Source organism: Alligator sinensis, unplaced genomic scaffold (assembly GCF_000455745.1).
Source record: "Alligator sinensis unplaced genomic scaffold, ASM45574v1 scaffold309_1, whole genome shotgun sequence".
NCBI lineage: Eukaryota > Metazoa > Chordata > Crocodylia > Alligatoridae > Alligator > Alligator sinensis.
The window spans coordinates 203891-219067 of record NW_005842080.1 but is presented as its reverse complement, the minus strand read 5'-3'; the positions used below and the strand labels follow the sequence as shown (position 1 = coordinate 219067).

The window sequence follows — 15177 nt, the reverse complement described above, 5'->3', positions numbered from 1 at the left end:
CCACCCCACTCTGGGCCCTGCTGGCACTGGCCCCAGGACACCAGGCCCTGTGCTCCCACCCAACTGTCATTGCACTCTCGTGCACCTACTCATTGCCACTCCCCGCCCCCCCGCACATCTGTAGCTGCTGTTTTCCTGCTTTCCTGACAACTACTGGCCACTCCAGCACAATGTGACTGCTGGCTGCATGGTCGTGACTGCAGGACTCAGTAGGAGCAAGCCCAGCCCAGCCCAGCCCAGCCCTGAGGACTGGGGCGATCCTTGCGGTCCTTCCCTGCCTCCCCTCCCCGTCCCCCACTCTCATCTTTGACAGGCAGCCGGGGCAGAAAAATATGAATTTTCTAAATTTTTTAGGGGCCCCACAGGTTGGATAGAATGGCCTGGTGAGCTGGATCCATCCCATGGGCCATATTTTTTCCACCCCTGACATACATACACATGGTGGCCCCTGCCTGATGGCCCTCATCCCACTCCCTCCCAACCCCCTGCAGGCTTCAACTCTGCCAGCCTGCAGAGAACTCTTTAGAAAACTGGAAAATCTGCAGGTTTCTCCACTAAAATGAAAAACCCATGTTTTCCTCTGGCAAAAGGGGAAATCCATGTTTTTCTCCATTTTCCCATGGGAAATGGAAAACCCGGATCCCTGTTAATCAGTTACTACAAGAAAAGATCTTTTTTTCTTCATTCTGCCTTTCAAAAATAAGGCATGTATCTTATTCCAGGGCATGTTGTATGTCAGAATACAGTGATTTGTCTTTCCATTACACCCCCCCCCATTAATCCTCATAAACTTGGTTGTTGATTAGCTATCTTATTAATTACCGAGTATAATACCTTACACCAGTGGGTCTCAACCCTTTTAGACTCAAGGCACCCCTCAGAAAATTCCAGCTGTTAGTGGTAGTAATGCAGTAAGCATCCACAGGACTGAAATCCTCACTGAAACAAAACTGAGACTGTCAGAGCAATGGCTGAGTGCCCACAGGCCTTGAAATACCTATTAGCATTAATTAAATCATTCCATATTCATTCCTCTGCCAATATATTGTCTTGAAAATTGTTCAGATACTGCACTGCTCCCTATCATCAATGTCTCTTCAGCTTTGAGTAAAAAGAAAATGAAAACAAACTATTTAGGCAGCTCTGTTCAAGTTTACCTCTTCAGTACACAGTCCATATTGCTCTGCTGGTATCAGGAACCAAAGGCACCTCAGCTCTTAAGTGACTTGGATTGCCATCTCATTATTGTTACTGGTTGATTTGCTCACTGAATTCTAGTGGATCCAAACTAGACTAGTCTGCAGCACCTCTTGATTTTCAAAGTCTGTTGCATTACCTTGCTGCTCTACTTTCTGTTAGAGGTGCTATTAAAATGGGGAAAACCCTCATAAATTGCTTCAAAGAGCCTGAGGAAATGATAATAGGATTTGGACATTCACCTTTTTCCAGTTACTTTGAAAAAATCTCATCCTTCATGTATCACTTTTTTCCTACAAAACAAAATAAGAGCTCTTTAAAAGCATGGAGCTTTAAAAAAAAAAAAAAAACCAAAAAAACCCCAAAACAAACAAAAAAAGGCCAGAGATTAAAATTAATTAAAATAAAGCAAAGGAAATATATTAATTAGAAAGAACTGAGATCAGCTTTTAAAAAAATGCATGCTTTTATATTTATTTGGTTTGATTCTCTTCCCAGATATGTAAAAAAAAAAAAAAAAAAAAAACAAATAAAAAATGAGAAAAGCATTAAAAATGATCTTTGAGAAAACCTTTCAGTGTACAATATTCAGTTATGAAAGGCATGTCTACCTTTTAATTCCTAAATAACATAACTTTATTATATTGAAGAATAACCAATCAGATACAATTGCTAAATTATCGTGCTGAGTTTAATTGTATTCCTATTTAAAACACAATGAAATCAATTCTTCAATCAATACTGAAAGTGGGAAAAATGATATATCACATTAACATTTCACATTCAAATCGGCAAAATAAAAATGTATGTGCATCAATTCATTTATTGTTAGTAATATAAATTAATTAAAATGCTACACAAACAATACATCCAAGAACTGATTAAAAGTTACAAAGCTAATGCAGCACCAAAGGCAAGTAAGCTTACTAACCAATTCAATGCTTTATCGTGCTGAAATTTAAAAAACAGGCACTGATTTAAGTATCATTAAAGTACAAGTAACTTTAAAATTATCAAATTACTGCATGAAAAGCTTTCCTATAACCAGCATCCATTTTCAGTACTTTCAGCTATAGGTGTGTTTTCTTTAAACATCTCACTTTCATTAGAGTTTTCTTCTAAAAGTACTACTAAACTTGACATAGTTGTATGGGGATCCAGTAATTTTACATGAGGTATATCCACCTGCCTTTCATGAAAGATACGATTCTGTAGTGTCATGACTAACATAGAGTCCATGCCCAGTGATACGAGGGACGTGTTCATAGTAAGATCATTCGGGTTTGCATTCATAAGGTGACTCACCAGCGAGATGACATAGTCTTCAGATTTGATTAGAGACACATTCTTGGGAGCAGCTTGTTCAGAGAGTTGATGCTGATTGCCAACCTCTTCTGAAATGAGTGAAGTGAAGCGACTTCTGAGCGATGCAATCCGAGAAAGAACATGATTGGCTAAAGTTCCAAAATTTAATTTAATTACAGCTTGCTGAGGATTATTCAAAATTAAGCTTTTTTTAAGAGAGTCATAAATTTCATGTACTTGCAAAATATCTATGCCCTTTGATTCCAGAATATTTTGTATATGATTTTGATTTAGCAATATTCCAAGATTCAAGGCACCCCAATTAATGGATTGTCCTGAAAGTCCACTATTCCTCCTGTAGTGGCAGAACATATCTAGAAAAGAATTAGCAGCAGCATAATTTGCCTGGGTTGAATTCCCAAGAAATGAAGTAACAGATGAGTAACATACAAAAAAGTCAAGCTCCTGCCCTCTGGTAGCACAGTGAAGATTGACTACCCCTGCAACTTTTGGACTTAATACTTTCTCAAAGTGAGACATGTTCAGAGCTTCAAGATGTCCGTCATGTAAAACCACAGCGCTGTGGAATACTCCTTTGATTGGCCTCTTTGAAAAGATTTTATCAACTGACTGGACTGCTCTCTCAACCTCAGAGGCAGAAACAACGTTACATTGCAGACTAACTATTTTGCTCCCTTCATATTGATCCTGCAAAGCCTTTATTTCTTTTTGTTTCTCCTTGTTTGGACTCCTCCTTGAAAATATAGCAATACTGCCCCCTCCATTCTGGGCTATGAATCTCACTGTTTCAAAACCAAGCCCAGTGAGCCCCCCAACCACTATGTAAATAGCATTCTGCTTAAACATTTTCTTCTCTGCTTCATACATGGGTATGTTAGAAATCCCATGGGTCTCCCCACTGCCTTTCAGCACAGCAAGTGGAACTGATCTGCAGGTGAAATAGGAGGATTCAAGAGTGCCTGTCCTTTCAAAGTTCTCAGCCTTCTGAAAAACATAACATGATAAATTTCTAAATAGTTTCAGATTAATTGAACGAATCCATTTATTGGCTACCTTTTGGGATTGTTTTAAAGAGGCTTTTTGAAAAATATCAAGCTTCAAGACATGCACCTGGATATTTTCAAGATCGCTTCCAATAAGATGTCTAACAGATTCTGGCTTTTGATTTCCACATATTATCACAACATCCTGGAGATGGGAAAGATGGGCTAGCCCTTCCTCGGGTATTCCATCCAAAGGAGAGAGAAGAACAAGGGCTACACACTGATTTACACGTTGCCATTGATTAGCAGTGGATGTTGCAAGGACTGTTTTCCAACCCACTTCTTGTGCTGTCAGAGTAAGCACTTTGCATAGAACTGATTCTGGCTCAGTAGAAATAAATCCTAAAGTCCCATTGCATTTCACCTTGGTTAACGTCCGGTTTAAAAGTTCCCAGGCTATCAAGAAGTAGGACACACAAGGTACGTGTCTAAAACATGGGAATTTCTTCACATTGAAACAAACAGTCCCTGGAATCTTGACTCTTGATGATGCAATAACTGGGTAACAGGAAGCAACATGATCTCCCACCTTAACCTTTTTCACTTCACTGCCTGTTGCAGTGACTATGCCACTAAAATCCAAAGCTAAAAGCTTATACTTATCTAGCATATGTGAACTCCAGTATAGAGTATTACCAAAGTTTTGACTAGACACACTAACAGGAAAATAGTCTTCAGAATGGATACATATTTTATCAACTTGAACCTCAACATTGTCATTCTCAAGCTGAGTGACTGTGCTATTACTTAATTCAGCAGACACACATTTTGCTTGGTATGGGTCTGAAGTGTATAAAGTGAGGACTTCTGAGTTCTTAGGAGACTTTGCAGGTTGGCAGTAATCTACATCTTTAAATGGCGTACGTCTAATTTCAGAAGTGTAGATTCTCCCTTGATTGATCCATATTTCGGGATAATCACATCCTTTACATTTGACAATAACATCTGCTAGAGCTGTGATGTCCAGCATACTTGAGGAGCTGATATCAATCATCTGGAACATGATTTCTGAAACTTCAACTATGCAAGTTCTAGTCATGCCACACAAAGCAAATCCAGGGTTAATATGATCTACATTTTTTTCTGTTGTTCTGTAGGTTATCATTCTAACTGAACACTTGGATTTTTTCTCTCTCAGTGCCAAAATAATTAGACGGTATGCTTCACAATACTTAGTTAGTTGTGCCACAAGTTTGCCTGGAAGCTCTTCACTTAACTTCTGAATTCCCCACATAAACAAGACTTCACAATAGCCCTCAAGCTCTGTTTTGATTTTATGCTCTGCAGTCATTTCTGGCTTCTTGGCTTCCAGGAATATCTCCCAATCTTCATACATAACATATCTTGATTTGTGGTGTAGATATTTTTTGAGTAGCTGGGCTATTCCAAGTTTGTCAGCAAACACAATTACTCTGGGTGCTTCCCCTGAATACCCTACTGATTGAACAGGAAATATTTCTTTCCAATTATTTTCAAACATCAAATCATTGTCTGTGATAGATGTTTGATTCATCAAAGTGATTTCAACATTTTTCAGTTCTGCCAAAACAAAGCCATGTTTATCTGTGAAGCATCCACAAACCTCTAAGTAGTTCCCAACAGATTTGCTTGTTTTCATATACAGCATCATTTCCTCCTCCAAAGGCCTGAGAACTACAAGGCTGCCTATTCCAGAAGGAAAACCTGCTCTGATCTTGAAAGCAACTGTAGTCATAACAGCCATCATTTGCAGAAAACAGTCTAATAGCACTGGATGGATACAATAGTCATACATTTCTTCTCTAGTCTGTTTGTGCACTTTAATGCTTGTTATAGCTTCTTTTAACTGTGGACTATAAAATACATCACTTAGTTGTCTAAATATGAAACCATACTGAAATCCAACCTGAGAAAGTGTTTCATAAATCTCATCTCGGGTAACTACTGATTTACACCTTTTAAAGATGTCTTTAAAGGAGATACTGTTTTCTTCCACTCTAGCTCCAGTCTTCGTGATGACGTGTCCTGACGCATAAACTGCAGCTGATGAAGACAGTATTTGGAACTCTGTCCCTGCTTTTTCTGATTTCAGTTTTATCTTTAAATCCTGGGAATTTTGGTTTAATATGCAGGGGGCTGAAAACCTGATGCTAATTTGACAAGTACTTGGAGGCACTTTACGTCTTATACTATTCAACACAGATGCCAAACCAAGCTCTATAAAAAAAGCACCTGGAACCAAAGCAACACCATTATTCTTATGCTCATATAAATAGGGTGTTAACCTTTGGGATATCGGGCAACTGAATTCTGTGTTATCTTGGTTTACACAGAAAATAAGAGGATGTCCTGAGTTTATAGCTCGTCGGTTTGTTTGTTGATGCAAGTCCAAATATGTCATTAGCTTCCTACGATCAAACTGATACCTGGGAAAGGTTGCGGGTGTGCTTTGATACCCATCATATAAGTGCTGCCAGTCAGGATTATATCCCAATTCAAACAGATCTCTGACAAGAGTAAAAAGTGTCTGATATTCTGTGTCAGTTTGCATGGCAGAAAAAACCCGAGTGTGTTTCCCTAGAGTTTCCAAGATATATCTCTGTAGTGCCCTGTGAGGACCTATTTCAACAAACACTACGTTTTCCTTTCCTTTAGCTGAAGTAAAAATGGCCTGGGTGAAATCAACAGGATCTCGAGCCTGCTGGGCCCAGAACTTGCCTGTAGTGAAGTCCTCTTTGGAAGCAGCCTTCCCAGTTAGTGTTGAAATCACTTCAATTTCTGGCTTTTGTTTTTCTAAACACTGCAAACTCTCTTCCATTTCCTTCATTATTGGATCCACCATATGGCTGTGGTATGCAATTGGGACATTTAAAATGTGAAGAAATATGTTTCTGCTACTGAATGCTTCAGCTAGTTCTTTATGAAGGGTACTCACAGCATCTGCATCTCCAGACAGGGTGCAAGAACAAGGGCTGTGGAGAACTGCAATGCACACCTTCCCAGAGTATGGGCATAAGGCTTTTGATATTTCATCAACAGGGATGTTGCCAACTACCAGCATTTTGCCTCCAGTCACCTTTGCCTGTAACCTGCTCCTGTGATAAATTACTTTGACAGCATCTGCAAGAGAAAGGAACCCAGCAAAATGGGCAGCAGCAACCTCCCCAACTGAAGGACCCACTGCAGCATCTGGCTTAATTCCCCAGTGTTTCAGAAGAGAAGCTAAAGCAACCTGAAGAGTAAAAAGCATTGGTTGGGCAATGTCTGGTAAAGAAAAATCCTCATATTCATTTTCTTTTAATTCCAGCAGGCTGATTGGCATATACTTCTGAAACAATGCTTCTATTTCTTTATACTTCTTTCTGAACACAGGTTCTGATCTCAACAGTGTCTTGCAGGTCTTTCTGATATTTACTCCATTAGCACAAAACACGAAAACTAGTTGAGGGGTCATCTTCGACTGAGCTATTTCAGCTTGGGCTGCCAATGTAAGTTGTTGCTGTAAATATTTAAGAGAGTTTGTAACAAAGGCTTTCCTGTATTTGTAATTTACATGGCTTCTTCTACAGGCGGATGTATAGGCCAGATTTGGGAGAGTTTCTGAGTTGCATATGTTTAATTGCTTAGCTGTGTCTTCCATTGTCAATTTGAGGGATTTACTCGAAGCAGCAGAGAGTACAAATAATTCAAGTGGCCTTTTAAATGCAGGAAGAACTTCTGGTTGTTTCAACTGCCTGACAACAACATGAGAATTGGTGCCCCCAAATCCAAAACAATTGATGCCAGCTACTCTTCCAAATTCTTCAGACTCTTCCCATTTCTCCACACATGTTGGGATGGATACATTTAATTTTTTTGTATCTATGCTACTATTCTCCTCTGAGTAGTGTAAAGATGGAACAATTTTCCCATGGTGCATCATTAAAAGAACTTTAATTAGTCCAGCTGCCCCAGCAGCTGATTCAGCATGACCAATATTTCCTTTAACTGAACCGATCTTTAGAGCTGGCAGTTGCAAAGACCTCTTTTGACCAATCATGCTACCTAAGCTCTCTGCTTCTGTAGGATCTCCAACTGCTGTCCCTGTGCCATGTGCCTCAATATATTGCACAGCTGATGGCTCAACATGTACTGAATAAATGCTGCGTAGCAAGTTCTCCTGTTCTAGCTGAGATGGTCTTGTGATTGGAATGACGGTTCTACCATTCTGACTTACTGCACTGACATTTATAACACCCCATATTTTGTTGTAGTCTTCTTGTGCCTGTTTAAAAAAAAAAAAGGGGGGGGGGGGAACAAAAGGAATAATTTGGGATTTTTACAAAATACACAATGCTACGAAGTTAAGTAGAGATAGAACATTTTGTTTAACAATTAAATACACTACTTTTGCTTAAACTAGGAGTACATGCATATTTTCTCTAGTTTTCAGCTTCACAGGAGAAGAGTTACATGTATGTTCTTACAAGAAAGAATCTATTCTAGTAGCAGAGCAGGCCTAACCACGTATCTCACACGATGGGAGGATCACTGACACCACTGCTACCAAGAGGAAGCAATGTGTACTGGTGGCTGGCAACTCCCTCCTGCAGTGGACCAAAGAATGCATGGCTCTGCATGAAAAAGTAGAGGGCACAGGGATCCAGGTGTTATTCTCATCAATTCTTCCAGTCAAGGGTAAGGGGCTGGGTAGGGGAAGAATCATCCTAGAGATCAACACATGGCTGCATAGATAATGTCATGAGCAGCACTTTGGTTTCTTCAGCCATTGAGTGTTTCAAGAAGGACTACTGTGAAGAGACGGTGCCCACCTGATGAAGAAGGGATAGAATGTTTTCATGTACAGGCTTCCTAACCTAGTGAGAAGGGCTTTAAAACTAGGTTCACCCAGGTATACAGACAAAAGATCAAAGCTAAATTAAGAGTCATGGGATCTGGATAAAGACCTAGAAGAGGAGGTAATAGTGGAAGCCTCAGGGAGAAATTAGGATAATCAATTAGTTACCTAAAATATGTATATACTAATGCAAAAAATGTGGGGAATAAGCAGGAAGAATCAGAGGTCCTTCTGCAATCACAGAATGATGGTGCAGTTGGGATAATGGGACATGGTGAGATAGATCACATGACTGAAATACTGCCATGGAAGGCTACACTTTCTACAGAAAGGATAGTGGGGGGGAAAAGGCAGTGGGATTAGCTTTAAATATAAAAGACATGTAGAAGTATTCTGAGATGCAGTGTAAAAAGTGAGGCATAGGCTTGTTGAAATCCTCTGGTTAAGGGTGTAGCAGGCCAGTAGGGGGTGCTCCTGCAATGAACCACCCACCTCACTGCGTCCAACCACCTACCAGGCTCCGAGTGCCACTCTGGGGGCATCTCATGTCTGGTCAACTCCCTTCCAGGGGAACACCTGCAAGCCTGGGGGTAACGCTGCCACCATTCACAAGTCTTGGTCTGTTAGTGGCTCTGTGCCTCATGAGGTACACAGGCTTTATAGACCTGAAGGGTACTCTACCTACTGCAAGAACTTGGGGTGCTTCCCCTAATCTAAAGCACAAATAGTGGTCTCCCTTAGTCAGACAGACCAAGAGGACCCCAAGGCGTAATCTAGACCCTCTCCCTATAAGTCTCCCACACTAGGTACAGAGGAGAACTTTATTGATTACAAGGAGTAGGTTTGGGATAGGGTACAGGGTACAGCAATATCAAAGAAAAACCCTCAGAGCAAACAATGGCATGGTAGCGTTTGATCACACATCTGAGTTACTGCAGGTTATATATCTAGTTAGATTTCAAGTAGCTTACACACAAATATCATCCAGAGGCTGATAGAGCTTTCCTCTGGAGGCAAGCAGTTTGTAGTGTGTCCATGTGTTGAGAGAGAGAGAGAGAGAGAGAAAACTGACCAGTTTCATCTGCTCGCAGTGTCTTCCTCATGGCTGCTGCCCCTCCTCCTGGGCAGTCTTTAACTTATATAGATCTGATGACCTCATTTACTTGATCCAATGAAGGCCAGCAGTTGTTGGCTGCCAACCAACCAATTTGAAATGCATCACTGGTTGCTGGGTAGACTGGCAGGGTCTCTAGGTCCCCTCCCAGTCCTGATATCATTGTTTAGAACAATAGGGAGTTTAAGTGCCCACCCAGGTGTGTGAGGCCAGCCACATAGGTAAAGTGGCCTCTCACTTACTTCAATGAGCTGCTTAGCTACTAGAGGGATAGACAGGTAAGGAACCAAGTTTGAAAGACAGAAAAAAGGGGAAAAAACTGGCATAAGGGAAACAGGAAGGCGGCTGTGATAGAAATCCTCCACAAAGGGTCAGAAGGGAGAGTAGTAGAAGTGATGTCACAGTGAGCATCTGCCATAGGTCACCAAACCAGGAAGTAGAGGTGAATGAGGCCTCTAAGAAAGCTATCAGAAGTTTTCAAATCACCAGGCCTGGTTCTCAGTTACCATGACATCTGCTGAGAGAGAAACATATCAGTACACAGAAAATTCTTAATGTGTTAGAGAGAACTTTTTAGTACAAGTCAGTGACCTAAGAATCGATGGAAAGCTGGGTGATAGTGACCACAAGCTAATCACCTTTACTATCCATTGCAAAGCTGGTAAGTCAGTCAGCCACAATGAAGTCCTCAACTTCAGGAAAGCTGACTTTGACAAGCTCAGGAGGCTCATTGTCAAGGCCCTAAGGGACCATGACTCGACTGGAAGAGGAGTCCAAGAGGAGTGGTTGCTCCTCAAGGGAGTGATCCTAACAGCACAAGGGATGGCCATCCCATCTCAGAGGAAGGGTAGCAAAAGAGTGCAGCAACCCCCTTGGCTCATCAGGGAACTGGAGGACAACCTATGTCTCAAAAGAGAGACTTATAAAGGATGGAAGGCTGAAATTACCACCAAGGAGGATTACTCAGCACTGGTCCATACCTGCAGGGAGCAAATCAAGTCAAGGCTGCAACCAAGCTCCATCTGGCTTCACGTATCAAGGATAACAAAAGGTCCTTTTTCAGATATGTAGGGAGTCAGAAAAAAAGCAAGGGTAGCATACCCTGCATTGGTGTTGATCTAGTAAAGGGTCACCTTGAGAGGCTGGACACCTTCAAGTTAGCTGGTCCTGACAGATTACACCCTAGGGTGCTCAAGGAGCTGACAGGTGTCATAGCCCAACCATTGGCAAAATATTTGAAAATTCGTGGCGCTCAGGTGAAGTACCTGAAGACTGGAAGAAGGCCAATGTGCTACTCATCTTCAAGAAAGGGCGGAAAGTAGATTCTGGGAATTACAGGCCAATTAGCTTGACCTCAATCCCTGGTAAGATTCTCAAGAAAATTATCAAGGAGAGCCTTCTGGATAAGGTGGCTGAGGGCAACATCCTGAGGGATAGCCAGCACAGGTTTGTTGTGGGTAGGTCTTGCCTGACCAATCTCATCTCCTTCTATGACCAGGTAATGTATCACCTGGACAAGGGAGAAGAGATTGATGTCATATACCTGTACTTCAAAAAAAGCCTTTGATCTGGTGTCCCATGACCTCCTCATGGAAAAATTGGCCAGCTGTGGCCTTGGCTACACTACAGTCTGCTGGCTGGGAAATTGGCTCCGAGGTTGGACCCAGAGACTAGTGGTCAATGGCAGCAAGTCATTATGGCACTCCGTGACCAGTGGCATCCCCCAAGGCTCTGTCCTTGGACTTGTTCTCTTTAACATCTTTATCAACGATGTGGGCATTGGTGTCAGAAGCGCACTGGCTAAGTTCGCCGATGACACAACTTTGGGGCATAGCGTCCACACCTGAGGACAGGCTAGTGATCCAGGCTGACTTGGATAAGCTTAGTAAGCGGACAGACACAAACCTGATGACGTTCAATACTGATAAATGCAAGGTACTCCACCTTGGGGAAAAAAAATCCACAGCATACTTATAGGCTCAGCAGAGACTTGAGGGTCATGATTGTCCACAAGATGAACATAAGCCACCAGTGCGATGTTACAGCTGGTAAAGCAAACAAAACCCTGGCTTGCAGCTACAGATGCTTCTCAAGTAAATCTCAAGATGTCATCTTCCCACTGTACTCAGCCTTGGTGAGGCCACATCCAATTCTGGGCTCCGCAATTCAAGAAGGATGTTGAGAACCTTGAGAGAGTCCAGAGGAGAGCCACGCACATGATCAGAGGGCAGGAGAATAGGCCTTATGAAGAGAGACTGAGAGCCATGGGACTCTTCAGTCTGGAAAAGTGCAGGCTCAGGGGGGACCTGGTGACTGCCTATAAAGTACACAAGGGGTGTTCATCAGGATCTGGGAGAACGTCTGTTCACCAGAGCACCCCAAGGAAAAACAAGGACCAACAGTCAAACTCCTACAAGACCATTTTAGGCTGGACATAAAAAAAATTACTTTACTATCTGAGCCCCTAGGACCTGGAATAGACTCCCTGCAGATGTGGTGCAGGCATCTACTCTGGACTCATTCAAAAAATGATTGGATGCTTATCTTGCTGGGGTCCTTTGACCCTAGCTGACTTCCTGCCCCTGGGGCAGGGGGCTGGACTTAATGATCTTCAAGGCCCCTTCCAGCCCTAACATCTATGAAATCTAAGTGGTGGAGAGGCTAACTAGAAGGGGGAAGTTCTTCTTAACTTCCTGATGATCACAAACACGGGTTGAGAATGGTTAAGAATATGAAGGTGGAAGGTAATTTGGGTGACAGTTTTGATGACTGTATATATCTTTAACCTATAGATGGAGCCAGAGGGTGCCTATACACGTTCATTAATGCGCAGTAGTTACTGCACATTTAATTTAGTACTTAATGAAGTACCAACTAAATGCATAGTAACTACAATTACTGCGCAGTAACATCAAAAATGTTTTTTTAGTGATGCTTACTGTACAGTAGCTGAATACTACTGCGTAGTAGAGTATTAGCACAGATTTTGCCCAGCATGCTACTGCACAGTGTTATTAGGCTACTGTACATTAAGTGTCTCATGTAGGTATGCCCAGAGAGAGCTAAAAGAAAGTCTCACAGCTGTCTGTGTGCTGTTAGCATGAATAAAGAAACCTCTTTGCTAAAGTGGCTCCTGGCTCAGTGAACTGACCTCACAACGTGACAGCAGTGACCACAAAAGAATAAGAATTCAAGTTTCTTAGGAAGAGAAGGAAAGAAAGAAGCAGAATGAAGACACTGGGCTTCAGGAAAGCAAACATTAATGAATTCAAGGAATTGGTGAGCAGGATCTCCTGGAAAGGAAGTCTAAGCGGAAAAGAAGTCCAGGAGAGCTAGGTTTATTTTAACGAGGCCCTTTTAAGGGCACAGGAGCTAGGTATCCTGATGCAACAAAAAAAAAAAGGGAAGTGCAACAGAAAACTAGCCTTGTTAAACAGGGAGCTCTTAAATAAGTTGAAACTCAAAAAGGAATCCTACAAAAGTGGAAACTGGGTCATATTATTAGGGAAGACCACTAAAGTATAGCACAGGCATGCAGGGAGAAAATCAGGAAGGCCAAGGCATGATTTGATGCAACTATTTAAGGATGCAAAAGGCATTATAAAGGGATTCTACAAGTATGCCAGAAGAGGAAGACAAAGTAAATGGTAGCTAGCTACCTTACAGAATGCAGAAGGCAACCTAGTTATGGATGATGAAGAGAAGGCTAAAGTATTTAATGCCATTTTTACTTCAGGCTTCATGAATACAGGCAGCTACCAAATGACAAAGTTTGGAGCAAAGGTGGGGAAAGAGGCAAACAGCCACGAGTAGTGGAAGAACAGGTTAGGGATTACCTAATGAAGCTATATGCTTTCCAGTCAGCAGAGCTGGATTTCAATGATAAATCCTAAAGTATTGAAAGAACTGGTGGAGGTAGTTTCAGAGCCATTGGGTGTGTCTACATGTGCTGTTAATGCACTGTAAAGCTTTCCCTGGGCGTGCATCTGTATGTGTGCTTGTCGGGAGCAATTCAATGCAGGGCTACTCCTGCCCTTCTCTGCCTGCCTATAGCAGCCAGGGGGAGCTCCAGACTCCCTCAGGTGTCAGCCCTAGGCTGGCAGTAGGCACCAGGGTCAGGCCTGGGGTCCAATGAGTAGAGTGAACTGTCTCATCTCTGGGAGATGAGATCCTGGATCAACAGATCCAGGGCATGGGACTGGTAAACAGCTGCAGGGGAGAGGACACTTTCCCAGTCCTGTGTCCTGATCTGCTAATCTGGGGCATGGGGCTGGGAAATAGCTGCTAGGGAGGGGACAGTTCCCCTACACCCTGATGCCTGGGAGCAATTTGCTCCTGGTCAGCTGTCTGCATGAGCAGTACTGTGCAGTAGCTAATGTGCAGTTAATCTACTACCTGTATTTACAGGTAGTAAAAAAAAATAATAATAAAAAAATAAAAAATAAATCACACATTAGCCTAATTTACTGTGCAGTAACTGCTGCACACAGTTACATGGTGACAGTGTGCAGTAGATTAGTCTGCTGCAAAGTAAAGCATCTTGTGTACACATACCCATTGTTTATCATCTTTGAGAGCTTGTGAGTCAGATAAAGCCCTGAATAACTGGGAACAGGAAAATATAGCGCCCATTTTTAAAAAGAGAGAAGAAGTAGGATATGGGGAATTACAGACTAATCAGACTGACCTTGATATCTGGAAAGATCTTGGAGCAGATCATAAAGGAATCCATTTCAAAGCCCCTGGAGGAGAAAAGGTGACCAGTAACAGCCAGAACGGATTCCTCAAGAGTATGTTACACCTGGTCAACCTGATTTTCTTTTATGATCAAGTGACAGGTTCTGTGGATGGGGGAGAGCAATGGACATGCTATACCTTGATTTTAGAAAGGCTGTTGACATTCTTTCTGTCTGTTGACATTTTAACAAGGCTTTTGTTAATGACATTGATTTCGTGAGGTCTGTCCCAGCCCTATTTTCCTATGATCCTAATACATATTACAGTGGAGGTCACATAGTACTAGATATCTTCGAGTCTTAGTTTTTTGAAGTGATAACATTAAAATATACCTACCTTTTTTAGTGGCTTCAGGAAAACAACACCACAGCCTTCTCCCCTTCCATAGCCATCTGCCTTCTTAGAAAAAGGTTTACTCAGTCCCTCAGGGGAGATCATTTTTGCTTTAGTGAGAGATACAAAAGTACGGGGATCTATAATACAGTTCACTCCTCCACACAATGCTGCTTCACAGTCTCCTGGAGGAAAGTACATATGTTACTGCATTGCATCTACTGTGCATTCTCCAGTTTTAGTGGTGAATTGAATTAATTTATATAGTGAATGTACAGCATTACCTATAACTGATTTTAAAATTTCAGAAACATTATAGAAAAAAAATTGGTTTGCTGAAAATTCATTGATGCACTCAGAGTTTCAGGCCTTGAAAATGGTATCACTCTCAGGGCGTATCCCCACGAGTGTTCATGTGCAGGGTCGTGTATTTCCTACAGGACACATAGCAGTGACACATATTTGTGCCGCTGCTATTTACCCCCAGGCACACCCCTGTATATGCATTCCAGCATGCAGCAATATGACCCAGGTAGGGTAGGGGAGGCTGCTGGCCCCAGCAGCCTTACTTGGGGTACAGGGGGCCTGCTGAGGCAGCAGCGGCACTGAGC

At 42.1% G+C, this 15177-nt stretch overlaps 1 protein-coding gene across 1 annotated transcript in view; it reads right to left on the bottom strand.

Annotated features, from left to right (window-relative positions):
• Nucleotides 1-1892: 1892 nt before the first annotated feature.
• LOC102387846 (highly reducing polyketide synthase SAT13-like) overlaps nt 1893-15177 on the bottom strand; it is a 31370-nt gene continuing 18085 nt past the window's right edge. Inside the window, exons 7-8 of the mRNA XM_025204393.1 lie at nt 14570-14751; nt 1893-7809 (exon numbers count right to left, since the gene is read on the bottom strand). Of these exons, the coding sequence (XP_025060178.1) occupies nt 2236-7809; nt 14570-14751 (5756 nt within the window). The 3' untranslated portion in view covers nt 1893-2235. The remainder of the gene's footprint in view (nt 7810-14569; nt 14752-15177) is intronic.